A 26,193-nucleotide genomic window follows, 5' to 3' on the forward strand; every position below is an offset into this window, starting at 1 on the left:
CTCCCCTAGTCCAATTCGGACCAGGGAGGAGGTGGCGCGCGGCCCACCTCTGGCAGCCCCTCTCTCTCTCCACTAAGGCCGATATGGCCCATTACTTCTCCCGGTAGGGTTCCGGTAACCCTCCGGCTCTCCGGTTTTCTCCGAAATCACCTGGAACACTTCCGCTGTCCGAATATAGCCGTCCAATATATCAATCTTTATGCCTCGACCATTTCGAGACTCCTCGTCATGTCCATGATCACATCCGGGACTCCGAACTAACTTCGGTACATCAAAATGCATAAACTCATAATAACTGTCATCGTAACGTAAAGCGTGCGGACCCTACGGTTCGAGAACAATGTAGTCATGACTGAGACACATCTCCGGTCAATAGCCAATAGCGGGACCTGGATGCCCATATTGGCTCCTACATATTCTACGAAGATCTTTATCGGTCAGACCGCATAACAACATACGTTGTTCCCTTTGTCATCGGTATGTTACTTGCCCGAGATTCGATCGTCGGCATCCAATACCTAGTTCAATCTCATTACCGGCAAGTCTCATTACTCGTTCCGTAATACATCATCTCGCAACTAACTCATTAGTTGCAATGCTTGCAAGGCTTATGTGATGTGCATTACCGAGAGGGCCCAGAGATACCTCTCCGACAATCGGAGTGACAAATCCTATTCTCGAAATACGCCAACCCAACATCTACCTTTGGAGACACCTGTAGAGCTCCTTTATAATCACCTAGTTACGTTGTGACGTTTGGTAGCACACAAAGTGTTCCTCCGGCAAACGGGAGTTGCATAATCTCATAGTCATAGGAACATGTATAAGTCATGAAGAAAGCAATAGCAACATACTAAACGATCGGGTGCTAAGCTAATGGAATGGGTCATGTCAATCAGATCATTCAACTAATGATGTGACCTCGTTAATCAAATAACAACTCTTTGTTCATGGTTAGGAAACATAACCATCTTTGATTAACGAGCTAGTCAAGTAGAGGCATACTAGTGACACTCTGTTTGTCTATGTATTCACACATGTATTATGTTTCCGGTTAATACAATTCTAGCATGAATAATAAACATTTATCATGATATAAGGAAATAAATAATACTTTATTATTGCCTCTAGGGCATATTTCCTTCAGTCTCCCACTTGCACTAGAGTCAATAATCTAGATTACACAGTAATGATTCTAACACCCATGGAGGCTTGGTGCTGATCATGTTTTGCTCGTGGAAGAGGCTTAGTCAACGGTTCTGCAACATTCAGATCCGTATGTATCTTGCAAATCTCTATGTCTACCACCTAGACTAGATCCCGGATGGAATTGAAGCGTCTCTTGATGTGCTTGGTTCTCTTGTGAAATCTGGATTCCTTTGCCAAGGCAATTGCACCAGTATTGTCACAAAAGATTTTCATTGGACCCGATGCACTAGGTATAACACCTAGATCGGATATGAACTCCTTCATCCAGACTCCTTCGTTCGCTGCTTCCGAAGCAGCTATGTACTCCGCTTCACATGTAGATCCCGCTACGACGCTTTGTTTAGAACTGCACCAACTGACAGCTCCACCGTTTAATGTAAACATGTATCTGGTTTGCGATTTAGAATTTTCCGGATCAGTGTCAAAGCTTGCATCAACGTAACCTTTTACGGTGAGCTCTTTGTCACCTCCATATACGAGAAACATATCCTTAGTCCTTTTCAGGTATTTTAGGATGTTCTTGACCGCTGTCCAGTGATCCACTCCTGGATTACTTTGGTACCTCCCTGCTAAGCTTATAGCAAGGCACACATCAGGTCTGGTACACAGCATTGCATACATGATAGAGCCTATGGCTGAAGCATAGGGAACATCTTTCATTTTCTCTCTATCTTCTGCAGTGGTCGGGCATTGAGTCTGACTCAACTTCACACCTTGTAACACAGGCAAGAACCCTTTCTTCGCCTGATCCATTTTGAACTTTTTCAAAATCTTGTCAAGGTATGTGCTTTGTGAAAGTCCAATTAAGCGTCTTGATCTATCTCTATAGATCTTTATGCCTAATATGTAAGCAGCTTCACCGAGGTATTTCATTGAAAAACTCTTATTCAAGTATCCCTTTATGCTATCCAGAAATTCTATATCATTTCCGATCAGTAATATGTCATCCACATATAATATCAGAAATGCTACAGAGCTCCCACTCACTTTCTTGTAAATACAGGCTTCTCCGAAAGTCTGTATAAAACCAAATGCTTTGATCACACTATCAAAGCGTTTATTCCAACTCCGAGAGGCTTGCACCAGTCCATAAATGGATCGCTGGAGCTTGCACACTTTGTTAGCTCCTTTTGGATCGACAAAACCTTCCGGTTGCATCATATACAAATCTTCTTCCAGAAATCCATTCAGGAATGCAGTTTTGACATCCATCTGCCAAATTTCATAATCATAAAACGCGGCAATTGCTAACATGATTCGGACAGACTTAAGCATCACTACGGGTGCGAAGGTCTCATCGTAGTCAACCCCTTGAACTTGTCGAAAACCTTTTGCGACAAGTCGAGCTTTGTAGACAGTAACATTACCGTCAGCGTCAGTCTTCTTCTTGAAGATCCATTTATTCTCAATTGCTTGCCGATCATCGGGCAAGTCAACCAAAGTCCATACTTTGTTCTCATACATGGATCCTATCTTAGATTTCATGGCTTCAAGCCATTTTGCGGAATCTGGGCTCACCATCGCTTCTTCATAGTTCGTAGGTTCATCATGATCTAGTAGCATGACTTCCAGAACTGGATTACCGTACCACTCTGGCGCGGATCTCACTCTGGTTGATCTACGAGGTTCACTAGTATCTTGTTCTGAAGTTTCATGATCATTATCATTAACTTCCTCACTTATTGGTGTAGGTGTCGCAGAAACAGTTTTCTGTGATGTACTACTTTCCAATAAGGGAGCAGGTACAGTTACCTCGTCAAGTTCTACTTTCCTCCCACTCACTTCTTTCGAGAGAAACTCCTTCTCCAGAAAGTTTCCGAATTTAGCAACAAAAGTCTTGCCTTCGGATCTGTGATAGAAGGTGTATCCAATAGTTTCCTTTGGATATCCTATGAAGACACATTTCTCCGATTTGGGTTCGAGCTTATCAGGTTGAAGCTTTTTCGCATAAGCATTGCAGCCCCAAACTTTCAGAAACGACAACTTTGGTTTCTTGGCAAACCACAGTTCATAAGGCGTCGTCTCAACGGATTTTGATGGTGCCCTATTTAACGTGAATGCGGCCGTCTCTAGAGCGTATCCCCAAAACGATAGCGGTAAATCAGTAAGAGACATCATAGATCGCACCATATCTAGTAAAGTACGATTACAACGTTCGGACACACCATTACGTTGTGGTGTTCCGGGTGGCGTGAGTTGCGAAACTATTCCACAATTTTTCAAATGTACACCAAACTCGTAACTCAAATATTCTCCTCCACGATCAGATCGTAGAAACTTTATTTTCTTGATACGATGATTTTCAACTTCACTCTGAAATTCTTTGAACTTTTCAAATGTTTCAGACTTATGTTTCATTAAGTAGATATACCCATATCTGCTTAAGTCATCTGTGAAGGTGAGAAAATAACGATATCCGCCACGAGCCTCAATATTCATCGGACCACATACATCCGTATGTATGATTTCCAACAAATCTGTTGCTCTCTCCATAGTACCGGAGAACGGTGTTTTAGTCATCTTGCCCATGAGGCACGGTCCGCAAGTACCAAGTGATTCATAATCAAGTGGTTCCAAAAGTCCATCAGTATGGAGTTTCTTCATGCGCTTTACACCGATATGACCTAAACGGCAGTGCCACAAATAAGTTGCACTATCATTATCAACTCTGCATCTTTTGGCTTCTACATTATGAATATGTGTATCACTACTATCGAGATTCAACAAGAATAGACCACTCTTCAAGGGTGCATGACCATAAAACATATTACTCATATAAATAGAACAACCATTATTCTCTGATTTAAATGAATAACCGTCTCGCATTAAACAAGATCCAGATATAATGTTCATGCTCAACGCTGGCACCAAATAACAATTATTTAGGTCTAATACTAATCCCGAAGGTAGAGGTAGCGTGCCGACTGCGATCACATCGACTTTGGAACCGTTTCCCACGCGCATCGTCACCTCGTCCTTAGCCAATCTTCGCTTAATCCGTAGTCCCTGTTTCGAGTTGCAAATATTAGCAACAGAACCAGTATCAAATACCCAGGTGCTACTGCGAGAATTAGTAAGGTACACATCAATAACATGTATATCACATATACCTTTGTTCACCTTGCCATCCTTCTTATCCGCCAAATACTTGGGGCAGTTCCGCTTCCAGTGACCAGTCTGCTTGCAGTAGAAGCACTCAGTTTCAGGCTTAGGTCCAGACTTGGGTTTCTTCTCTTGAGCAGCAACTTGCTTGCTGTTCTTCTTGAAGTTCCCCTTCTTCTTCCCTTTGCCCTTTTTCTTGAAACTAGTGGTCTTGTTGACCATCAACACTTGATTCTCCTTTTTGATTTCTACCTCCGCAGCTTTCAGCATTGCGAAGAGCTCGGGAATAGTCTTGTTCATCCCTTGCATATTATAGTTCATCACGAAGCTCTTGTAGCTTGGTGGCAGTGATTGGAGAATTCTGTCAATGACGCAATCATCTGGAAGATTAACTCCCATCTGAATCAAGTGATTATTATACCCAGACATTTTGAGTATATGCTCACTGACAGAACTGTTCTCCTCCATCTTGCAGCTATAGAACTTATTGGAGACTTCATATCTCTCAATCCAGGCATTTGCTTGAAATATTAACTTCAACTCCTGGAACATCTCATATGCTCCATGACGTTCAAAATGTCGTTGAAGTCCCGATTCTAAGTCGTAAAGCATGGCACACTGAACTATCGAGTAGTCATCAGCTTTGCTCTGCCAGACGTTCATAACATCTGGTGTTGCTCCAGCAGCAGGCCTGGCACCCAGCGGTGCTTCCAGGACGTAATTCTTCTGAGCAGCAATGAGGATAATCCTCAAGTTACGGACCCACTCCGTGTAATTGCTACCATCATCTTTCAACTTTGCTTTCTCAAGGAACGCATTAAAATTCAACGGAACAACAGCACGAGCCATCTATCTACAATCAAACATAAACAAGCAAGATACTATCAGGTACTAAGTTCATGATAAGTTTAAGTTCAATTAATCAAATTACTTAAGAACTCTCACTTAGATAGACATCCCTCTAATCCTCTAAGTGATCACGTGATCCAAATCAACTAAACCATGTCCGATCATCACGTGAGATGGAGTAGTTTCATTGGTCAACATCGCTATGTTGATCATATCTACTATATGATTCACGCTCGACCTTTCGGTCTCCGTGTTCCGAGGCCATATCCATATATGCTTGGCTCGTCAAGTATAACCTGAGTATTCCGCGTGTGCAACTGTTTTGCACCCGTTGTATTTGAACGTAGAGCCTATCACACCCGATCATCACGTGGTGTCTCAGCAGGAAGAACTTTCGCAACGGTGCATACTCAGGGAGAACACTTCTTGATAATTAATTAGAGATCATCTTATAATGCTACCGTCAATCAAAGCAAGATAAGATGCATAAAAGATAAACATCACATGCAATCAATATAAGTGATATGATATGGCCATCATCATCTTGTGCCTGTGATCTCCATCTCCGAAGCACCGTCATGATCACCATCGTCACCGGCGCGACACCTTGATCTCCATCGTAGCATCGTTGTCGTCTTGCCAATCTTATGCTTCCACGACTATCGCTACCGCTTAGTGATAAAGTAAAGCATTGCATCGCGATTGCATTGCATACAATAAAGCGACAACCATATGGCTCCTGCCAGTTGCCGATAACTCGGTTACAAAACATGATCATCTCATACAATAAAATTTAGCATCATGTCTTGGCCATATCACATCACAACATGCCCTGCAAAAACAAGTTAGACGTCCTCTACTTTGTTGTTGCAAGTTTTACGTGGCTTCTACGGGCTTAAGCAAGAACCAATCTCACCTACGCATCAAAACCACAACGATAGTTTGTCAATTTGACTCCGTTTTAACCTTCGCAAGGACCGGGCGTAGCCACACTCGGTTCAACTAAAGTTGGATAAACAGTCACCCGCAAGCCACCTGTGTGCAAAGCACGTCGGGAGAACCGGTCTCGCGTAAGCGTACGCGTAATGTCGGTCCGGGCCGCTTCATCCAACAATACCACCGAACCAAAGTATGACATGCTGGTAGGCAGTATGACTTATATCGCCCACAACTCACTTGTGTTCTACTCGTGCATATAACATAAAACCATAAAACCTAGGCTCTGATACCACTATTGGGGAATGCAGTAATTTCAAAAAATTTCCTACGCACACGCAAGATCATGGTGATGCATAGCAACGAGAGGGGAGAGTGTTATCTACGTACCCTCGTAGATCGCAACGGAAGCGTTGACGCAACGTAGAGGAAGTAGTCGTACGTCTTCCCGATCCGACCGATCCAAGCACCGTTACTCCGGCACCTCTGAGTTCTTAGCACACGTACAGCTCGATGACGCTCCCCGGGCTCCGATCCAGCAAAGCTTCGGGGATGAGTTCCGTCAGCACGACGGCGTGGTGACGATGATGATGTTCTACCGACGCAGGGCTTTGCCTAAGCACTACAACGATATGATCGAGGTGGAATATGGTGGCAGGGGGCACCGCACACGGCTAAGGAACGATCACGTGGATCAACTTATGTGTCTAGAGGTGCCCCCCTGCCCCCGTATATAAAGGAGCAAGGGAGAGGCCGGCCGACCCTTGTTTGGCGCGCCAGGAGGAGTCCTCCTCCTAGTAGGAGTAGGACTCCTACTAGGAGGGGGAAAGAGGTGGAGAGGGAGAAGGAAAGGGGGGGCGCCGCCCCCCTCCCCTAGTCCAATTCGGACCAGGGAGGAGGTGGCGCACGGCCCACCTCTGGCAGCCCCTCTCTCTCTCCACTAAGGCCCATATGGCCCATTACTTCTCCCGGTAGGGTTCCGGTAACCCTCCGGCTCTCCGGTTTTCTCCGAAATCACCCGGAACACTTCCGGTGTCCGAATATAGCCGTCCAATATATCAATATTTATGTATCGACCATTTCGAGACTCCTCGTCATGTCCGTGATCACATCCGGGACTCCAAACTAACTTCGGTACATCAAAATGCATAAACTCATAATAACTGTCATCGTAACGTTAAGCGTGCGGACCCTACTGTTCGAGAACAATGTAGACATGACTGAGACACATCTCCGGTTAATAGCCAATAGCGGGACCTGGATGCCCATATTGGCTCCTACATATTCTACGAAGATCTTTATCGGTCAGACCGCATAACAACATATGTTGTTCCCTTTGTCATCGGTATGTTACTTGCCCGAGATTCGATCGTCGGTATCCAATACCTAGTTCAATCTCGTTACCGGCAAGTCTCTTTACTCGTTCCGTAATACATCATATCACAACTAACTCATTAGTTGCAATGCTTGCAAGGCTTATGTGATGTGCATTACCGAGAGGGCCCAGAAATACCTCTCCGACAATCGGAGTGACAAATCCTATTCTCGAAATACGCCAACCCAACATCTACCTTTGGAGACACCTGTAGAGCTCCTTTATAATCACCTAGTTACGTTGTGACGTTTGGTAGCACACAAAGTGTTCCTCCGGCAAACGGGAGTTGCATAATCTCATAGTCATAGGAACATGTATAAGTCATGAAGAAATCAATAGCAACATACTAAACGATCGGGTGCTAAGCTAATGGAATGGGTCATGTCAATCAGATCATTCAACTAATGATGTGACCTCGTTAATCAAATAACAACTCTTTGTTCATGGTTAGGAAACATAACCATCTTTGATTAACGAGCTAGTCAAGTAGAGGCATACTAGTGACACTCTGTTTGTCTATGTATTCACACATGTATTATGTTTCCGGTTAATACAATTCTAGCATGAATAATAAACATTTATCATGATATAAGGAAATAAATAATAACTTTATTATTGCCTCTAGGGCATATTTCCTTCATATACATGTTACAATATATGTTTTCTAACACTCCCCCTCAATCACAACTTATCAAGTTTAGATTGCTCTTAAAGTCTTCCAACTTGCGCCATGATAAGGCCTTGGTAAAACCATCCGCAACTTGATCATTGGTGGGAATGAACCGACTGTCCAGTAGCTTCTTGGCTACTCTTTCACGTACAAAATGATAGTCAGCCTCAATGTGTTTTGTCCTTGCATGAAACACTGGATTTGTTGAAAGATAAGTGGCACCAATGTTGTCACACCATAAGCATAGAATTGGTGAGTGAGTCACACCTACTTCATCAAGTACAGTTTGAAACCATATAATTTTAGCTGTGGCATTGGCTAACGCCTTGTACTCAACCTCTGTATTGGATCGTGACACGGTGGCCTGTTTGCGTGCACTCCATGATATCAAGTTTGGACCAAAGAAAACAGAAAGCCACATGTGGACCTCCTATCATTAGGGCAGCCTGCCCAATCAGCATCTGAGAAGGCACTCACCAGAGTAGAGCTTGATTTGGTAAACTTGAGTCCAATACTCATAGTTCCTTTGAGATATCTGAGAATTCTTTTCACTGCAGTCCAATGTTCAAGTGCAGAAGAGTGCAAAAACTGACATACTTTGTTGACAGGAAAAGATATATCAGGCTTGTCAAAGTCAAGTACTGTAGTGCACCTACCACACTTCTATAATTTGTGGACTCATTAGCTCCCAATGGTTCATCACTTTCCTTTGAGAGTCTTTCAGACGTGGAGAGAGAGAGAGGCATATTTGCTATTTTGCAATTCATCATACCTGCTCATTTTAACATATCTGAAACATATTTTTCTTGGGCCAGAAGTATACCATCTTTTACCTTCTTTACCTATATTCCCAAGAAATAGTGCAAGCCACCAAGATCTTTTAATGCAAAATCCCTCTTAAGGTCTTCCAATAGTGCTGCAGTTGCTTCCTGTGAAGAGCTGGCCACAATGATATCATCAACATACACAAGCATAAAAATGGTGATCTTGCCTTTGTTATAGAAAAACAATGCAGTGTCAGCTTTTGATGGTTTGAAGTCAAGTTTTTGAAGTTTTTCACTTAGCCTAGGGTACCATGCTCTGGGTGCTTGCTTCAACCCATACAGAGACTTGTCAAGTTTACACACATAGTGTTGCTTGTTCTTCACCTCATACCCATGAGGTTGTCTCATATACACTTCTTCTCTATAACGCCATGAAGAAACACATTCTGCACATCCAATTGACGAAGGCTTCAGTCTTTTGATACTGCAAGAGATAGACCAAGTCTGATAGTAGCTGCTTTTTCTCGCGTTCAGCGAGCAAGTTGCTGCGCTCGCGTTGGGAGGAGCCCCACATGGGCCGGCCCAGTAGCGCGGGAGCCACGACCTGTTTCTTGTTCTCATTTTTGGCTCCATTTTTGTACTTTTATTTATACATTAAAAATACTTTACACGTATATATATTTATATGTTACAAAAAGCACTCTTCAAAAACACATTTAGAAAATGTTGAACATGTATTTGAAAGTGTTGAATAAGTATTAAAAATGTTGAACAAATATTTGAAAAATGTTGAACAAGTATTAAAAAATGTTGAACAAGTATTTGAAAATGTTAAAAAAAGTATTTAAAAAATGTTGAAAAGGTATTAAAAAATATTGAATGGGTATATGAGAAATGTTGAACAAGCATTTGAAAAATGTTAAATAAGTATTAGAAATGTTGAACAAGTATTTGAAAAATGTTGAATAACTATTAAAATGTTGAAGGCGTATTTGAAAAATGTTTAATAAGCGTCCGGACAATGTTGAACGTGTATACAAAAAATGTTTAATATCAGTCACTCAAACTTCTCTTTTTCGAGTGCAAGTGTGATCAAGCTGTTTGGTCTACTATCTAGATGGCATCCAACTTATTCACACATCGTAGCATGCGTATATTGTTTGGAAATTAGTTGCAGGATGCTAATAAAAATTACTTATCAGGTACACAACCTTGTGTTGGGCTATTTGGTATCAGAAATGATGTGTTCTTTGATAAGTAGAATACCTCTCCAATATAGGTTCTACATTTATGTATGCATTGGTTCCCCATCAAGGGCGGATCCATCATAGGGCATGGGTGTACAGATGTACCCAAATTCTTTTGGGCACCCCTATTTCTCGCTTTAAGCGAGCACATGGGACGCCTCGTGTCGGGGAGCCCAGATGGGCCGGCCAAGCCGCGCGGGAGGCAAAGGCCTGTTTTTTTTTCTGTTTTCTGTTATCATTTTGCCTTATCTTTGTACTTTTTTATAATTTTAAATATTCTACATATATATATATATATTATAAAAATGATCTTTAAAACTCATTTGAAAAAAATGTTTAACAAGCATTTAAAAATATTGAATAAGTATTAAAAATGTTGAACGAATATTTGAAAAATGTTGAACAAGTATTTGAAAACTGTTGAATAAGTATTAAAAAATGTTGAATAAGTATTCAAAATATAGAATAAGTAATAATAATGTTGACGAGTATTTGAAAAATATTGAACAAGTATTTCAAAATGTAGAATAAGTATTAAAAATGTAGAATAATTATTTGAAAAATATTGAACAAGTACTTGAAAAATATTGAACAAGTATTTGAAAAAAAATATTGAATATGTATTTGAAAATGTTGAATAAGCGTTCAGACAATGTTGAACGTGTATATATAAAATGTTGATCACTTATTGAGAAAAAATGTTTTTGACATATATGAAATTGTAGAGTGAAAACAAAAACAAACATAAAAAAATAGAGATGAAAAGCAAACAAAAAATGGAGAAAAAAAATAAAACCAAACAAAAATGAAGAAAACCTTCTCAAAAAACAAAAAGGGAAAACAGGGAAAAAACATGAAAACCAATGTAAAAGGAAAATGAAAAAAAACTGAATAATGAGGCAACCCTGCAATACATAGAACATGCAAAATCCTGTATCACGGTCTATTGATTTGCATCGGACTTCTATAAATCGCAACCATATTTGTAACGGGTTTGCTATTTCATATCTAGATGTGAAATAGCTATCTCACATCTAAGTTTATAACCGTTCGATCTTGTTTGTCTTTTAAGATTCGTACAGCTTGTTCGGCTCGTATGCGCCCTCGCTCGTGTCGCGTTTGTCACGCGCGGCGGCCCGTGTTAGGTCCATAAGAGGTGGGGCGGCCCGTATACTGTGTCGCTCGTCCGCACATGGCAGTTGTGGCCTTTTTTCGCTCGTGGCCTCTTGTTGTTGTCTATTTTTGTTTTTTTGAGGATCGCCTCTTGTTATTGTCGCTGTGTGGGTTTCGTTAACCGTCAAAAAAAGAAGTGCGTACACCTGCCTGCCCGTTGTACGGTTGTAGGCTTTTTTTGTTTCTTATATGGGTCCCCCGTTTTTGTGCTTTGTGGGCTTTCAGCCAGGAGAAAGCGTAAATTTTTTTTTTTGGGGGGAGAGAAAAGTGTGTCAGTCGTTGTGTGTCCTTTGTAAGAGCTTCCTGTCAGTTGTTTGGTTTTTGTCTGCCTGGAGCGTATGTGTGTGAATGAGCTGACCAATGAAGTACCGGTTTTGGGAGAAGCTTCCAACCATTTTTTGTTGTTCATTTTTCTCTTTTTATTTTTTTGTCCTATTTTTATTTTTTAATATTCATGATTTTTGTTGGTTCCAGTTGCAAGTTAATCATCAACTCGCAACTGGACACACCCTTGTTTTATTCCAGTTTGCTGGACAATCTTTGATCGTTTTTAGTTGTAGCTACAAGTCAACAATCGACTTGCAACTGGGTCTGGCCCTTTTTCGTCCCAGTTGCAAGTCCATCATTGACATGCAACTAGGTCCTTAATTTTTTGTTTTGTCCAAGTTATAAGTTCAGTCATGACTCGCAATTGGCCGTGAGATTTTTTTGACCCAATTGCAAGTCCACCATTGACTTGCAACTGAGTTCAACCATATTTTTATCCAATCGCAAATACACTATCGACTCACAACTAGGACCATAATTTTCTTTTCCAGTTGCAAGTCCACCATTGAGATGCAAGCGGGCATTTTATTTGATAAACATTTCTATTGTTGAACCATTTGTGAATACGCGCCTTTGTTGCTTGTCCAGCACCATCTCGCGAGTAGGGCTTGACTTTTTTGGCTCCAGTTGCAAGTCAACCATCGACTTATAACTAGGCCCCTTGATCTTTTATTTGGTTGCAATTGCAAGTCAATCATTGACTCGCAACTAGGCCCAACCTTTTTTTGTCCCAGATGCAAGTCCACCATTGACAAGCATCTGGGTTCTTAATCTTGTTTGCCCAATTGCAAGTCCACTCATGACTCGCAATTGGACCCAATATTTTTCACCCAATTGCAAGTCCACCATCCACCTGCAACTCGGTTCGATCTTTCTTTTCTCTAGTTGCAAATCCACTATCGACTCGCAACTAGGCCGGCAATTTTCCTTTTCAATAACAACTCCATCATTCACATGCAAGTGGGCACTTGATCATTTTTTATTGATAAACAGAATTTGAATACACGCCTCGGTTGCAAGTCCATCACCGACTCGCAACTAGCAATTGACTTTTTTGTTTTAGTGTCAAGTCAATCATCGACTCGCAACTGGGTACGCCCTTGTTTTGTTCCAGTTGCAAGACAACCATCGATTAACAACTGGGTCCCTTGATCTTCTTTTGTTGCAGTTGCAAGTCAACCATGACTTGCAACTAGGCCTAATCCTTTTCTATGTCTAAGTTGCAACTCCATCGTTGACACGCAACTGGATACTTTTTTTTGCCCGAGTTGCAAGTCCACCCATGACTCGCAACTGGACCCGACATTTTTATTTCATATAGCTTGCCAGAAACATTACACTCTAGTTGTCAGTTTAATTCAATTTGTGTCGAATTACCTATTTTTATTTTCATATAGCTTGCCAAAAAAAATTACATCCAATTGCCAGGATTATTTGTTATGCTTGTCTGCCTGGTTAATTTGTTATAAGTTAGCATGAAGCTTGATTAAAAAAATGTGTACTGACCATTTGCATCGGTCACAGTAGCATGAAAAAGTAACTTTGTCATTGTCTTGTAGCGAACACATGGCCAGTGTGCTTGTTCGAAAGAAAAAATAATGTAGAAGTTTAGCTCTACTTTATAGCAAAAACAAAGGATATGTATTGTAGCACAGCGCAGTATCAGCATGCATGCTACTGTAGCGTTCTGTATCGTCGGCACTGCATTCTAGTGTAGTTCGATTGCGACACACTCAAGTAACAGCGTGCACACGCCCACCACACGGAATGGTCGCTCTGCGACGTGCACTACTTAGATTTTTTGACCAAACAAACAAATAAAAGGGGCCACAAACAGTGTTGATATCATACTTAGATGTGAGATATTATCTCACATCTAGAGGAGATATAGTTAGACCCTATTTGTAATCCTTTGGAGCAACATCCAACCATTGCCATGTCCAAGTTACTCCACATATAACATACATGCTACAAGTTGCACACCTTCAGAGATTACAGTGTAAGGCCTAGTGATATATGCAATTTGAGGTGACCGGGATTTGTAAAAACTTAAGCAACTAAGAATTAGCCAAAGAGTACAGTTAAACCCAATTAATTAGGGCCGTTGGCCGTTCCTCTTCTTTGTGTATTGAGTTGAATATAATTCATAGTTGCTCGAATAATGGATGCATCGCATGAGATAGAGGGAGCCTCCTTTAATCGATCAAATCAGACTTGTTCAGCCGGCGATGTCGGTTCTTCCTTATCGTGCTCCCTGTCCCCGTTAACTTGGTTGCTCCTCTCATTCTTCTCCTCATCATCTGCAGAATTCTCGCCCTCCACGCCATGGATCATATTCGCCTCGCCGCATGGCGCAATCCGGTTCTCCTTGCTTTTACCCCACAGCACGCTGTACAGACCTCCAACCAGAAGAATTCCACCCAAGATACTGCAAAAATTGATGATGAAGAAGAACAAATGAACTTGAAGTTCAGCAGCCGTGTGTAGATCAGCAGTGCAGTTGGAGCTTGAAAGCTAGCTGTTGATCGTACCTGCCGAGGTGGACGATCTCTCCGAGGAAGAAGGAGGAGCAGAAAATGGTGAGGACGAAGCAGAGCGGGGTCCACACGGCGAGGAAGACCGGCCCTTTCATGTCCGCGCACCATGCTTGCAGGTAGTAGGACACCCCCGTCACCACGAACCCCTGAATCAACCCACACATCAGCCTCCGGTCCACCCCATGCGCCAATCCATCGCCAGGAGTTCATCGCCATTGACAGGACGGAGAATTAAGAAGAAGCCTTACGGTGTAGAGGACGGCGAGCAAGGTGACGTCGAAGCGGAGCTGCCACCTGGAGAAGTCCCGCTCGGCGACCGCGGCGACGACGAAGCACTGGCCGGCGCTGAAGACGCACTGCGTGGCCGTGACGAGCAGCTTGTTGGGGTACTCCTTGAGCAGCGCGGCCTGCAGCACGATCCACACGGACCACGTCACGTTGGCGAGCACCATGAGGAACGTGCCCATGATCCACGTCCCCCTCGTCGCGCCGGCGTCTCCGGTCGCGGCAGCCCAGACGCGGTGGTGGTTCACCGGGTTCAGGGACGGCCCCACGTAGAAGGCGATGACGAGCACCCCGGCGAGGCAGAGCCCCACGCCGGCCACCTTGGCCATGCCCGACGGGCTCCTCAGCTTCACCACTTCCATCCTGTGGCCAGCCAAGTGTACATGTCACTAACTCACTACGTAGTACTGTACTAGTACTAACTAAAGTAGTACAGCAGGCTGGGTAAATTGGTACCTCAGCAGAAGCGCTATGAAGAAGGTGACCACGGGCATGGAGTTGCTGGTTGCAGAGCCCACGGTTGCAGATGTCAACTTGAGGCTCACGTTGTACAGATTCAAGCTAAATGTTGTCCTGAAAGCAAAACCATATTAACATCGATCAGCCATTCATCTCCAGTTCTCCACTTTGTTGCACATAAACAGCTTGTGATGAGATCGAGAAGCATGGGTTGCTTAATTAGTTACCCGATCAAGGCAAACATGAACAGCTTCAGGAGCAACCGGAACGACATTGACCGCGCGTTTTTCCTGCAAAATCAGTGCCCAATTCTTACATGATTCTCTTGTTGTGGCCGTATGCATCGTCCAGATGCAGAGGCCGGGGGTCGTCCTCCTTTTAAAAAAAACATGATTCTCTTGCTAACGCTAGAGGGGTCTAGCTCAAGCAGAACAAGTTTTAGACAGTTACCTGTCGAGGGCAATGGCGAGAGGCAGCAGTAGGAGAGACGCAGCCGCCTGTCGGTAGAAGATGAAGACGTAGGTGCTGAACCCCTGGTTAAACGCCGCCTTGGAGACGACGAACATGCCGGTGTAGATCACCTGTATGATCACCGCGATCACGTACGGCTTCTTTCCATCCGCCCCCATGCTGGCAGCGAGCTTGAGCTCGAGCTACCACGGCTCTGTCAGTAGCCCAACAGAGATCAAAGTGTGGTCAGAGAGTGTGAACCGATTATCGCCTGTCTTCTGCGCCGGTGTCTGAATCCCTGCAGCTAAGCTCAGCTACTTATGCTGCCACGCCGATCGAGCGACAACACTGAGCTGGAGTACGTAACAGCATCTAAACCTGATTTTCTTTGGGTTGTTTAGGCTAGGAAGCAGGGAAAAAGACCTGCGTTTCTCGAGTCAACAGGAGTACCTCTCAGCTAATGTTGAAAGAGTGCTCCTGTGTCAATGTATAATGCTAGACTGGAGTACTGATTAGCACCAGTAGGCTTGTTTACTTTTTCTAAGCTTGTTTACTGGATGGGTTCAACATGGTGACGCCCTGAGACGACAACAGCAACAAATGCTCCATGGTTTATGGGCCTGCATGCACACTCAAGTGTGAATTGGACCGTCTTCTTGACTAGAGCACGCGCACGCGCACGCAGACGCAGCGGCATTGGTCACACTGCTGTGCCTGATTAGTCTCCGCTGTTAATTAGGAGTAGTCCTTGCTAATGAGATTTGTCGGGGTCTTCAGCTTAGCCGTCGCGGGAGAAAACAAAGGCGACCCTGTGAGTGGCCAGTCAAGTCTAGGAAAGTCAAATTAACAATTCCTGGTGCCACATGTTTGCTCCCGACCTGTCGACTGATACGTGGGATCTTTCTAAGCATAATTAGTGTGGTGCCTGCAGCCCGCTGATTAGGCCTTTGTTTAAGTAAGTACTCCTTCCGTGTCTAAATATTTGTATTTCTAAAGATTTCAACAGATGACTACATACAGAATAAAATAAGTAAATCTATACTGTAAAATATGTTTATATACATCTATATGTGGTAGTTCATTCGAAATCTTTAAAAAGACAGATATTTAGAAACGGACGGAGTACGTAGTAGCTAGGAGCACCAACCGCTTCATCCAAGTAAGGGAGATGAGTTGTCTATCATTGGACAGTGCGGTGACTTAGCATGCACTATCACTGAACAGTTCGTAATTAAGGGATTATTTCCTGAACTCTCTCTGCTCAACTGTCTCTCTTTTGTCACTGGCACTTTTTATCATCTCACAGATGGTTCGGGATGCTAATTGCAGGGTCCACTCACGGCATGTATAATAGTGTTATATGAATACAGATGACATATGATAAAAAATAGGTTGACACATTTATATTATTATTTTTTCTAACGCAACCTACTACTAATGGGCCTCATTAAAGAATAGAAAAACAGACTCTTACTTACATGCATTTCTACTCTTCCCTTCAACTATTTTAACTTTATGCACCGGGCAATACATTTTTCTTCTCAAGCACCCGACTCTTGTCGATGATCTCACTACATCATCCAAACCTATTTTTCCTGACATCCGATCCTACATGGCCTGCGGAGCATTATCCTAATGCTATGCATTGGCCATGCCTCAATACCTTAGCAAACCTCACTTTCTATTGATAGGGAAGCTCTGTGTCTTTACATATGGACTACTTTTGCTGGTCTGGTGGAAAATGGTTGGCAAAGTGTTAGCACAGCGAAGAACAGAAGCTGCCAGTTATGAAAAGCAAGCACCTACACCTTCACACCCTGGCAATGTCTTTATATGATTAATACTCTAAAACAGCGATGCGCCAGGGTCTACAGGTAAACCATTTCTGTAAAAGAGTTGGCAGATTGTGTGGCAGTGTATGTTCATCTTTGTACACTCTACTGGTGGCTAAGGTAAGACAGTCTACCTAAATGGTGCATAATTGCGAGTGAATTACAAAAAACCACCACATTTCAAGTTCACATCCGAATTTGCCACCATATTTTTTGGGCGCCCCAAAAATCAACCAGTTCCCTTGCTAATATTCTCAATAAACACTATTGATCGATTTGGGGTGATTTAATCCTATTTCTGACATAAAGGGCCCGCCTATAAGCAGTGACATGGCATAAAACAGTCAACACCCTAAAAAGGGTCCACGAGTCATCAGCTGAACTAACAAAAGGGTCCCTGAAAAATTGCAAAAATCACCCTAGAAACAAAATTAGATTACAATGGAGCCCTTGCAGGGAGGTTGTTGTGCCTGTGAGCACAATCACCGTCGGAGGGAAGATAGGCGTCGATAGAGGGGCTCGGAAAGCAACTCCGACAGCCACGCCGGTGGCCTCGGGGGAGAAGGGCAGCCACAGGAGGGCTTCCCTGGTCACGGCGCCCCGGCCCAAGAGCTCGGCGGCCGCAGCACGCAAGGTTGCTCCTCAGCGGGCACCCAAGCCTCGATCAGGAACCGCAACGCCGCCGCACGCGAAGAGATCGGAGCTGGGGACAGGCTCGTCGCACGCCCGAGAGGAGGAGACATATCGTCGGGGCAGGGAAGGGGTTGCATCACGGGATCCGGTATGTGGTTGTGCGTGATGGGACGTGGGGCGGTGGATCTCGCCGACGCCAGGAGGGAGAAGACGTGAGGGGCGGAGCACATGAGGAGAGGTCGCTGGGCGGCGCCGGCCATCTGGTCGAGGACACACGGGCGGCTCTAGATGTGGAGCTCGTGGGATCGTGGGGGAGGGGTTCCTGACCAGTGGGCCCTCTGTCTAATTTAACAGTCAACATGTTTTTTTTGACTTTTGGTGCCATGTCAGCACTTACAGGCGGGTCCTTTCTGTCAGAAATTGGATTAAATCATCCAAATCGATTATTAGTGTTTATTAAAAAAATTAGCGAGGAAACTGGTAGATTTTTGGGGCGCCTAAAGAATGTGGTGGCAAATTCGGATGTGAACTTAAAATGTGGTTGTTTTTTGTAATTCACTCCATAATTGCCGGAGACATGAGTGTGACTAGACTTCTGTCGTGTTAGGCCTTTATTCGGTTGCGGTGTTATTCTCGGACCTTTGTTGTTTTCTCAAACACTGAACCTGACTCCGTGCCATTGTGTATTAGAAGAAGAAAGCATCGAAATGACGCGACTTTTACAGAGCAAAGTGAAAACAAAACAGAGCAGAAGTCCACAAGGCGACCCATCCTAAACAAAAGAACAAAGCCAAAAATGCGCATTGGCTCATTCTTTGAGGTTATGATAGGGATGGGCAACTGCTCTACATGCCTCTTCGGAAGTTCAGAGTCTTGTACGTTTGTTGTCACTACAGTCCACATGCTCATTTCTTACGATTTGCATAACTTGCAAACACTTGTTCAATACTTCAATAGATGCAGCTCATTCAAATATACTGATGGTATGTACGAATGAGATTGTTTGTCAATTGCTCTTATTAAGAGGAATGGCATGGAAGTACACAATGTGTATTTTGTCCGCATGATGAGACAATAAAACATTTGTTCTTTCATTGTAAATTGGCTCGTTCTATATGGTCAGTCATCCAGATAGCTTCTGGCTTTGTATCCTTCGTGTAGTGTTGCTAATATATTTGGCAACTGGTTACATGGGATTGATCACAAGTTTAGAATTCTTCTCAGGGTGGGAGCGCTTGCCGTGATTTGGTCGCTTTGGCTATGTAGAAATGATAATGTTTTTAATGATAAAAGTACTTTCCTTATGCAGGTTATCTACAGATGTACCGGGATGCTTCGTTTATGGTCCTCTCTACAGCGAGTGGAGAATCGAGACCTGTTTACGGAGGTGTGTACACGATTGGAGGTTGCGGTGAGGAACACTTTTACCCAATATGGGTGGCAGCATGATCTTAGGATTGGGCCTCCTACCGTTTAGGTGTCATACAAATATTCATCTTTGTATTTCGCCTTCTACTTTTATTTTGGCTTGTCATGATGACTTTGTTGGCTGTGTGCATCTTAGTTATGCAGAGGCCGGGTGTAATGCTTAAACCTTTTAAGTAATAAAGCGCCTCTTTTCGAAGAAAAAAATTGCTCAAAATTTTTAAGTATTTTGTGATTTTGAAACTTGTAGTGTTCATACATTGAATCTTGAACATAAGTCCCCCACCAAAAATAGAATCATGAACACAAGCATACTTTGGTCATGCGCTGGGGAAAGTAAGATAGGCGGCAGAAACGTAAGGTTGTTGCCTCCAATTATTCACTGGGTGCTTTTCTTTGTTGAGTCTGTCTTCTATTGCAAATTACAATAGACTACTACTATTACTCCCTCCATTCCAAAATAATCGAAGTTCTAGGATTTTTCTAAGTCAAACCTTTTAAAGTTGACGAAGTCTATAGAAAAATGCACAAAGATCTATGATATCAAATATATATAATAAAATAAGTCATTTCCTAATGAATCTAATGAAGTAAATTTGGTTTTGTAGATGTTGATAAATTTTGTTATAGACTTGGTCAAACTTAATAAATTTTGACCTAGGACAATCCTAGAACTTCAATTATTTTTGAAACGGAGGGAGTACTATTTAAAATCAATAGTATATCAGTAGTTTTTTTTGAGGGGTTATAGTATATCAGTAGTTGGTACCAACATTTCACTGGTTTTTTTTTGGAACCAACATTTCACTGGTATAATTATGTATACCAATGATAGTGAAAAGATTATCTTCCAATAACCAAACAGGTGATAGCAGTATCCTATTAGCTTAGAATCTTAGACTGCATATGCCACACTTTTTCGAAAGAAATAAAAGGCGGCAGTTGAACAATGCAAACCAAAAAAGATGGAAGTATGTTCCTTCTATATTTGTCTATACCTGAAAAGGAGTAAACATACCTGAAACAGGCTAGTGCTATAATCTGCACAAACTCCACACTCATAGTTTGTCGAATGCAGCAGCTCAGAATTTGTCAAATGCAGCATACATGGAGTTCATGATGAGGCCAGGGACAAAGCTTTTGAGTTGGAGTTGAGCTGGATCAAAATGTCAGCATCAGAAGGTAGTGGCATACACCCACCCAGAAATGACTAAATAAACAAAAAGATGAAGAGAAAACCGTCTACAGATTTTTGACATGGGTATGGAACTGACCTCTCTGCTCACTTGGCATACAGGTTCTTCTTAACAGGTTCCAGATGGTTTACTGGAGCAGGCCATGGCTTCAGCTCAGGCAGCGGTTGAGGGGATGGACGCTGACCAAATGAGCACGTAGGTACTGATGGGCGGTAGATGCTACGAGGGCGACAGGAAGGATGCCCCATGGAAAGTTTGATGCTGGACAGTGGAGGAGGGGTATCTTATTTGGCTTGTGCTCTTCAGGTTCTGATGAATGTGCGTTAAGCCATTGGCTGGAGGGGAGAAGGAAGGAGTCATCTTGTATGTATATTTGGGCTCGTGAAGGATGAACAGGCTTACCCAACACACACAAAAAGCTTGTGAAAGTGCACATGTGTTGTATAGGAGAAGAACACGCATGTGTCGGCAGGATGTCTCATGTCTGCCACCCTCTTGCGAATCGTCGAAAGCATAGAACACGGCCAAGAAAGGTATCGCTCGCATCGCATGCACAAATGGATGGTTTGGTTTAGGGGTTAATCCTGGTTGAAGAAAGGTAGTATTCCTCTGCACGCCCTGTGCGCTTTACAAATGAACAGCCCAACTGTCAAAGCATGTACAGTCTCCAACTGTCAGACACTGCCTGCCATTTGGCAGACATCAGGACAGAAGAAACTTCATCAGCCTGCGAAACATTATGCGTTTTTAGCATGGCTTAAATTTTTGGCTCCGAACATGACCCAAATTTGAGTTACAGCATGACAAAAAGTTTGCAGGTCACTGGATGCTGCGAGACATGCACGATATATTTCTAGTGCAATAATTTAGGCTTCTTAGATTGAAATGATGCTTTATACTACCTCCATATGTACATGAAATCCACTTTGTTTTTCATGTCAAACTTTGACTTATATGGTCAGTAAAATATGGGTTATATGCAATGAAAAAAATAGCATGCTATGACAAAACAGTGTGAACTTAAAATATGCTCTTAGCGAGACATTGTACATCAATTCATTTGGCGAGACATTATACACCATATTTGGGGCGCCACTAGAGTTATCGGCTTATGGACGGTTGCCACTTGTCCATGCATGGGGGGGCTCTGCCAATGGTGTTGTCCGCCGTCCCGACTCGGCATGGTTGGGTGGAGATTGCCGGCGGTCCTAGGCTTGGCCAGTGAGGGCATGGGCGAGTCCGGGTTGGGCCGGCCAGGCTATAGGTGGCCATGGCTCGTTCTCTTCCAGGGGTACTGGTATCACCCAGATGTGGATTTGGAGGCCTGGACTTCGGTAGGTCTTTCCTCAAGGGTGGGCTTAGTGGCCTTGGTGCCTCGAGTCGCACTGGCGGGTTCCCAAGTGAAAACTCCATGATTTTTCGTTGATGGAGGCGACACCTGCAGGTGTCGCTATCCTCTTGAAGGCATCAGTGCGGTTCCCCTTCCCCCGCCAGTGCTTCGAGGGGAAACCCATTCCGTCCCTTCGGACTCGGCAACGAGGACACTTTGCCTCGTTGCCCTCTTGGGGGCACCGTCGTGGAGCTCAAGTGCTTTATTATCATGGTGTGGCGTTGTCTTTTGGCTCTGCAGTGCTCATGCTATGGGTGGCCATGGCTCGTTCTCTTGCAGGGGCAGTGGTATCGCCCATATGTGGATTTGAAGACCGGACTTCGGTGGGTCTTCCCCAAAGGGTTGGTTCAGTGGCTTTGGTGCCTCGAGTGGCAATGACGGGTTCCCAAACGAAAACTTCGCGATCTGCTATCCACTTGAAGGCGTCGTTGCGGTTCCCCTTCCCCTGCTTGTGCTCTGAGGTGAAACCCATGTCCGTCCCTTCGGACTCAGCAACGGTGACGCTTCGCCTCGTTACCCTCTCGGGGGACACCGTCGTGGAGCTCAGGTGCTTATTGTCATGGCGTGGCGTCGTCTTCTGGCTCCACAATGCTCATGCTCAGCAGCGTAGTCGTGTCGTTATTAGTGATTTTGTGCGACTTATGTTGTCCAATTTCTCTTTGTCTACTTTGCGAGGGGAGGGGGGAGCCTTTTCCATTCTTTCTCGAAGGTTCTGTTTTGTTTTTACAACCAAACAAGCTCCGGTGCAAATTTAATGTTGTGCTTTATGCGGTTTATTAATGTTTTCCTTTATTAATTCCCTACATTTAGTTAGCAGTAGATCCTCATCCTTTTTGCATTTGTGCGTCCTTGGAGGCGAAGCATTCGTGCGGTCAAAAACATTAGGAAACGACCGGAACGTGTGGGAATTCTATTCTCGGACGCAGTAAAGCGGAACAAGACAAGGCAGGGGCTGGCGCCCGGCAGGCGGCCAACCCCACGTCCGCATACGCGTAACGCGTCTCGCTTTGCTCTCTCTCGAAGGAAGGAAATTGAAAAGGCAGTCGCCAACGGCCAGCGCGAGCCAGCTAAGTCCAACCGAGCGGGCAAGGCACAACCCCCCACCCACCCCCGCCCAGACGCGTCGCCTCGGCGGCCCCGAAGCTCCTCGCCCCCGCCGCGCCCCTTGCCCCCGGCCCGCCCCCCCGCCGCCGGGTGGACGCCGGCGACGCCGCCATGTCGCCCTCCGCCCCGCCCGCGCCCGCCCGCTTCCTCCTCTTCGCCGCGGCCCTCGCGCTGCTCCTCCTCTCCCCAACCCTAGCGGCCTCCGACCCCGCCGCCGAGCCCTGCGCGGCGTCCCTCGACGCCGCACCGCTGGACGGCGGGGGCGGGGGAGAGGTCGCGCTCTGCCCCGTGCGGTGCTTCCGCCCCGACCCCGTCTGCGGCGCCGACGGCGTCACCTACTGGTGCGGCTGCCCCGAGGCCGCCTGCGCCGGCGCGCGGGTGGCGCGGCGCGGCTACTGCGAGGTCGGCGCCGGCTCCGCGCCCGTCTCCGGCCAGGCGCTCCTGCTCGTCCACATCGTCTGGCTCTTCGTGCTCGGCGCCGCCGTCCTCCTCGGCTTCCTCTGACGCGCGCGCGCGCCTCCGTCGCCCCCCTTCCTGTAATTGACGTCTTCCCCATCCCCACAATTGGTACAACCACTCATTTCAAGATTCTTTGTTGGATTTCGGTGCGCTCTTGAGAGCCGAGGGGGTGTGGTGCTGGAACGGAATGTTTCGTTGCGAGGATTTGGTCCAGGGATGTCACACAATTCTTTCATAGATGATGAGATTGGTTGGCTTGGTGCTTTAGATTTCGGACCTCAGCTGTCCAGATTGGTCGCCAAATGTAGGTTGAGATCGTGTAAAACAGCTTGTAAATTTCGGCTAAATACATTTTGCAGTGATCTGGTTGTGCTTGTCTATAAATTTCAGCTTTCATGATCTTACTGTTGTGGTTTGTGTGGTTGTCTTTATATTTGAGCTTCATGATTGACAGACGAGAGCTTTTTAAAGCACTTCAGCAAATTGCTTTTCATTGAAATTTACTTCCGTTGTAGGGTTGCAATGGAGCCAACTCGACATTTTTCTCTTTGTTAAGAATATGAAATTTAAAATGGTAGAGCAGCTATAACTTGAGCATGGACCTGACACCTTCACACATAATGGATGTAATCAGAGGTTGTGATGTTCATGTGGCCATAAGTTCTTATGTCAGTAACATGTATTACTCTTTGTCTCTCTCTCTCTCTGATCTATATTAGGAGCTCTCAATTCCTTTCCATTTTATGTACTTGAGATAAAGAAGTGTGAGGAGGAGTAAAACAGAGAAATGTGTGTATTTGCATACATGAACCAAAACATGTTAAAAGGAATGTCAGTGCATCCTAGAGGTGTTCTTCATGGCTGGTATGCTGGGATTGCCATTGACTCATACGTTGATGCTTCTGGTCGTGTTGAACGGTGCAGCAAATAGCCCTGCACCTTATGAAGGACAGCTACCTCCTGTGTTTTGCCAGGAAGGCAATATCGAACCTCTTGTGTCGCTTATTTAGTCTGGTGAGCACTATTCCTTATGTTTTGTCATTGTTTTCTTGTACTAGATAACACTGAGAAATTCTGTGATATGCTTCATTATCCTATAAATATCATACTTATAAAAGTCAGCAGTCTTCTCTTATAGATGGATTTCATAAAAAAATAGCAAAGAGCAAACATAGCATACCTGTTACTGTGCCACGGTTTAAAAGATACAGATAATTTAAAAAATCATTTGGTTTGATTCAAATATATTCCAAAATAATATTTTAAAATACCTAACAGGAAAAAATAATCTCATATTCATATTCTACATATTTTTCTAATCAAATTTCATATATAACATGTTCAAATCGGAGTTACGGTTTAAATGATATGGATGATTTTAAAAAGCATTTGTTTGAGTTAAATATGATCCGCGGATGAATTACCTAAAACATCGGGGTTTTTTTAAAAAAAATGTAAAATAACGGTTCAGGTGTGACTTAAATCCGGACGGCGGGTTGATTTCAAGAATAGACAGGGACTTTTGTGCGTTTTAACTTAAAACAGAACTGCGGGTTGAATTCTATGAAATAGAGGGACTTTTCTAAAAAATGCCATGACGGACGAAAGAAACCCAATTTGCTTTATTATTAGGTAAAGATTTTTGATTTCATCAAATGAAAAACCTAAGTCTGTTACGACAGAAACTAGCTTTTCAGAATCTTATTATGGATCTGAATGGAAGAACAGCTACTTTGGAAAAAAGGTCTAGTCCTGTTAGAAAATCAGAATGAATGTACAAATAAAGTAAGAAAATAATTCCTTCTACATGAACAATATAAACAAGAGAATGATTGAAATGGAGAGGTTTTTGTGCCAAAATATTACTCCAAGCAACATGAATAAAACTAAATAAGATCAATGACCAAACCAACCAGATACATAAGTTCCAAATTGCACACACACTACGAAATAAGTGACACAGAAATTTTGATATTTAGCAGACATAGAAATTAGGTTTGACTAACGGGCAACCTTGCTTGCACGGAATCAGCTAATCAGAAAAGTGTGGACTCCTGAGAGCAACACAAATTTCCATTGATTGACTTCATCAACTCCGCAACAGCTTGGATAAAGGAAGCCAGACCTGCAACGAATCGATAGAGAAAAACATACTGTTTTCTTGGGAGCAGAAACCATCTCTGCTATTCAAACTTAGCATTTGACTTAGCTGCAAGATACATTCGATTTAACAACAAACTACATTTGATTTACTCTAGTTGTACTTGGACTACATAGATCTCTAAAATCATAGGAAGAGACAGGACTGTTTCTAGAAGTTGGGACACAATGTAAATATGTAGTCGAGTGTGAATAAGCAATTCTTGCCTGCACCATAAATTGCATTTCAGCCTTTCAGGTAAAATTTATGTAGTCAACAACAATTTCAATGTCAAAATAGGTCTGTTAATTTAAAGCTGCATAAGGGAAGATCAGTATGACAGGATGCTAAATAGATACTCTGGTGAAAGCAAGAACCGAAATATAAACCATCTGAACACAATAGGTGGCACAGTAACAGGTATGCTATGTTTGCTCTTTGCTATTTTTTTTATGAAATCCATCTATAAGAGAAGACTGCTGACTTTTATAAGTATGATATTTATAGGATAATGAAGCATATCACAGAATTTCTCAGTGTTATCTAGTACAAGAAAACAATGACAAAACACAAGGAATAGTGCTCACCAGACTAAATAAGCGACACAAGAGGTTCGATATTGCCTTCCTGG

General features: G+C 43.7%; 2 protein-coding genes across 3 annotated transcripts; one reads left to right on the forward strand and one right to left on the reverse strand.

Moving 5' to 3' along the window:
- Window positions 1-13,728: 13,728 nt before the first annotated feature.
- Window positions 13,729-20,676, reverse strand: LOC125528264 (WAT1-related protein At5g64700). 2 transcript variants are annotated; one of them, XM_048692757.2, is made up of 8 exons: window positions 20,548-20,676; window positions 20,292-20,429; window positions 15,384-15,597; window positions 15,161-15,223; window positions 14,931-15,047; window positions 14,438-14,837; window positions 14,184-14,335; window positions 13,729-14,080 (listed from the first exon to the last, which is right to left on the reverse strand). In XM_048692757.2, the coding sequence occupies exons 3-8, from the start codon at window positions 15,560-15,562 to the stop codon at window positions 13,861-13,863; spliced, it is 1,131 nt and encodes a 376-aa protein (XP_048548714.1). In that variant the 5' UTR covers window positions 15,563-15,597; window positions 20,292-20,429; window positions 20,548-20,676; the 3' UTR covers window positions 13,729-13,860. The 2 variants fall into 2 exon arrangements, with proteins under 2 accessions (XP_048548714.1, XP_048548715.1); XM_048692758.2 differs by lacking the exons at window positions 20,292-20,429; window positions 20,548-20,676 and having other exon boundaries at window positions 15,384-15,958.
- Window positions 20,677-22,968: 2,292 nt separating this feature from the next.
- On the forward strand, window positions 22,969-23,821 carry LOC125528263 (uncharacterized). Its single transcript, XM_048692756.2, has one exon. It carries the CDS (start codon window positions 23,075-23,077, stop codon window positions 23,465-23,467), a length of 393 nt encoding a protein of 130 aa, XP_048548713.1. The 5' UTR covers window positions 22,969-23,074; the 3' UTR covers window positions 23,468-23,821.
- Window positions 23,822-26,193: the final 2,372 nt, after the last annotated feature.

Source organism: Triticum urartu, chromosome 3A (genome assembly GCF_056163025.1).
Source record: "Triticum urartu cultivar PI428250 chromosome 3A, HENAU_Tu73, whole genome shotgun sequence".
Lineage (NCBI taxonomy): Eukaryota > Viridiplantae > Streptophyta > Magnoliopsida > Poales > Poaceae > Triticum > Triticum urartu.